General features: G+C 35.6%; 1 protein-coding gene across 1 annotated transcript in view; it reads right to left on the bottom strand.

Annotated features, from left to right (window-relative positions):
• Positions 1 to 209: 209 nt before the first annotated feature.
• The window catches only part of CUNH4orf36 (chromosome unknown C4orf36 homolog), a 4,012-nt gene continuing 2,291 nt past the window's right edge, over positions 210 to 1,930 (bottom strand). Inside the window, exons 2-3 of the mRNA XM_006907663.3 lie at positions 892 to 1,046; positions 210 to 658 (exon numbers count right to left, since the gene is read on the bottom strand). Coding sequence (XP_006907725.1) covers positions 525 to 658; positions 892 to 1,046 — 289 coding nt within the window. The 3' untranslated portion in view covers positions 210 to 524. The remainder of the gene's footprint in view (positions 659 to 891; positions 1,047 to 1,930) is intronic.

The following is a 1,930-nucleotide window of genomic DNA, read 5'->3' as shown; positions in this document are numbered from 1 at the left end:
GCAGGAGGAAAAAGGCAATTCTTTTGGAGAACAAAACCTAAATAACCTATTTGCTACTTTAAAGTATCACATGTGAATAAATAATATTTCACTGAAAATTGGGAACTGGAGAGTTACAAAAAAAAAAACAACATTATTTCTTAACCAAACAAAAGGTTTCACAGTTTATCATTTTTGAAAAAAATTCTTTCCTCCTTTTTGGTGCCTCCTTAGATATCATAGAAAGAAAAAAAAAAGTCTCTGAAAAGGAGTTGCCTCTTCTCTTAGGACAATTTTACAAAAATTAAAACGAATAGCACAAATGACTCAATTCCAGACTGATTTTCATCTACTTACCATGCTGTTGCTTGGGATACAATGGAACAAGTATGTGGCAGGGACCCAGCAGATCTGTCAGAGGAGCTGGCTCATCCACCAGTGGGCATTCATATGTCTGCACCAAACTTCACACAGTGAAAGGTCACAGCCCTTCATCTCCTTCAGACATGGAAAGCCAGAGTACAGATCTGATTACGAGATGACTGTCACTTAGGTGGAAGAGGTCTTCTCAAACCAACTTGCCTTCCCCTTAGGGAAAATTGAATTTCCTCAGCTGTATTTTCCTGACATTTCAGGTTATTCAGACGCTTCATTTCATACTCCCTTTCATATTTGATGGCTAAAAAATAAAATACATGAAGCAATACAATTGATATTTTCACCAGGCGTAATTTAGTTTAAAAAGTACATTTATCACACAGCAAAATTCGCATTCTTGAATACTAAACAAGAAGGCAGGGCTACATATACAAGGGGAATGGTGTGAATGAACATATTTAAATATTTATCTGATAATAAGCAAAATAACACACAAAACTTGCCATTTATTATAGTTGTTCTTATGGAACTTACATTCTGCAGAAGGGAGGAGACTTTCCTTATTGGTTATACATTTTTTGAGGTATACAGGACTACCAAATGTAATTTCTTCCAAGAAAGGCAACTTGATTTTGGCTAGGTTCATGTACCAGGTCTTTGTAAGTAGTGCAAGATCCCAAGGTTCCTGTCTGGGGCGAAAAGTCATCAATTCATTCAACAAATATTTATTAAGCATTTACTATAGGATACACAAAAGACATCTTATTAAACCTCAGTTCCATTTTCCACTATACATTTTGGTTTACAGGGGGATATTCAAGATTTGCCAGAGTTGAAAATCTAGCCAGGAGAAGGAACCGTATATTAACTAATGTAAAGATATATTGCAAAACTACCAAAAATTATGACGAGAACTTTTGTTCACAATACAGCCTCCTTGGAATTAATCCAATCTTCTCATGTCTTTTAAAAGGATGTAGTTACGAACTGTAAGGTCCAAGTCTTTTATGGCTGATCAAAAACATAGTCACATTACGGAAGGAACAATCATGCATTGAGCAGGGTACTTGGCACACACTAAGGCTTTGAGTGTGTGATCCTATTTTAATCCTTACAACCACGATGTAGATAAACAAGGAAACCGAGACTTAGAAGTTAATTAAGTTTCAGAGCTGGTACTTAGCCTAGGTGCATTTATTTAGAAGCACTAGTATCAAGAGAATCCTTAGAAAACTGGAGAAAGAGATGAAATCCCAAACTACAATATTTAAAATAATCACTAGGAACTGTAAATGAATTGTTTTGGGTATCCTAATTAGGAATTTAAATATCATGTTTCCCATCTACAGTCCATGTGAGTTCACATGCATAAAGAAAGGGGAAAGACCTGTTTTGGTATGAGTAAGGGAAGTGAAGGTATCCACACACATATCATCCTTTCATCCTTTTGTTTCCTACCTCCAGCTTCCTTGCTACTTTATTAACTTTAAGGAGTGACTTGAAGTCTACAATTATTATCGATGTACTCGAACAAGTGCTCTAAGATGTATTTTTAAGAATGCTCACTGAAGCA

Source organism: Pteropus alecto, unplaced genomic scaffold (genome assembly GCF_000325575.1).
Source record: "Pteropus alecto unplaced genomic scaffold, ASM32557v1 scaffold161, whole genome shotgun sequence".
Taxonomy (NCBI): domain Eukaryota; kingdom Metazoa; phylum Chordata; class Mammalia; order Chiroptera; family Pteropodidae; genus Pteropus; species Pteropus alecto.
The sequence above is the reverse complement of the archived record's forward strand: the minus strand, read 5'-3'. Positions and strand labels throughout refer to the sequence as shown.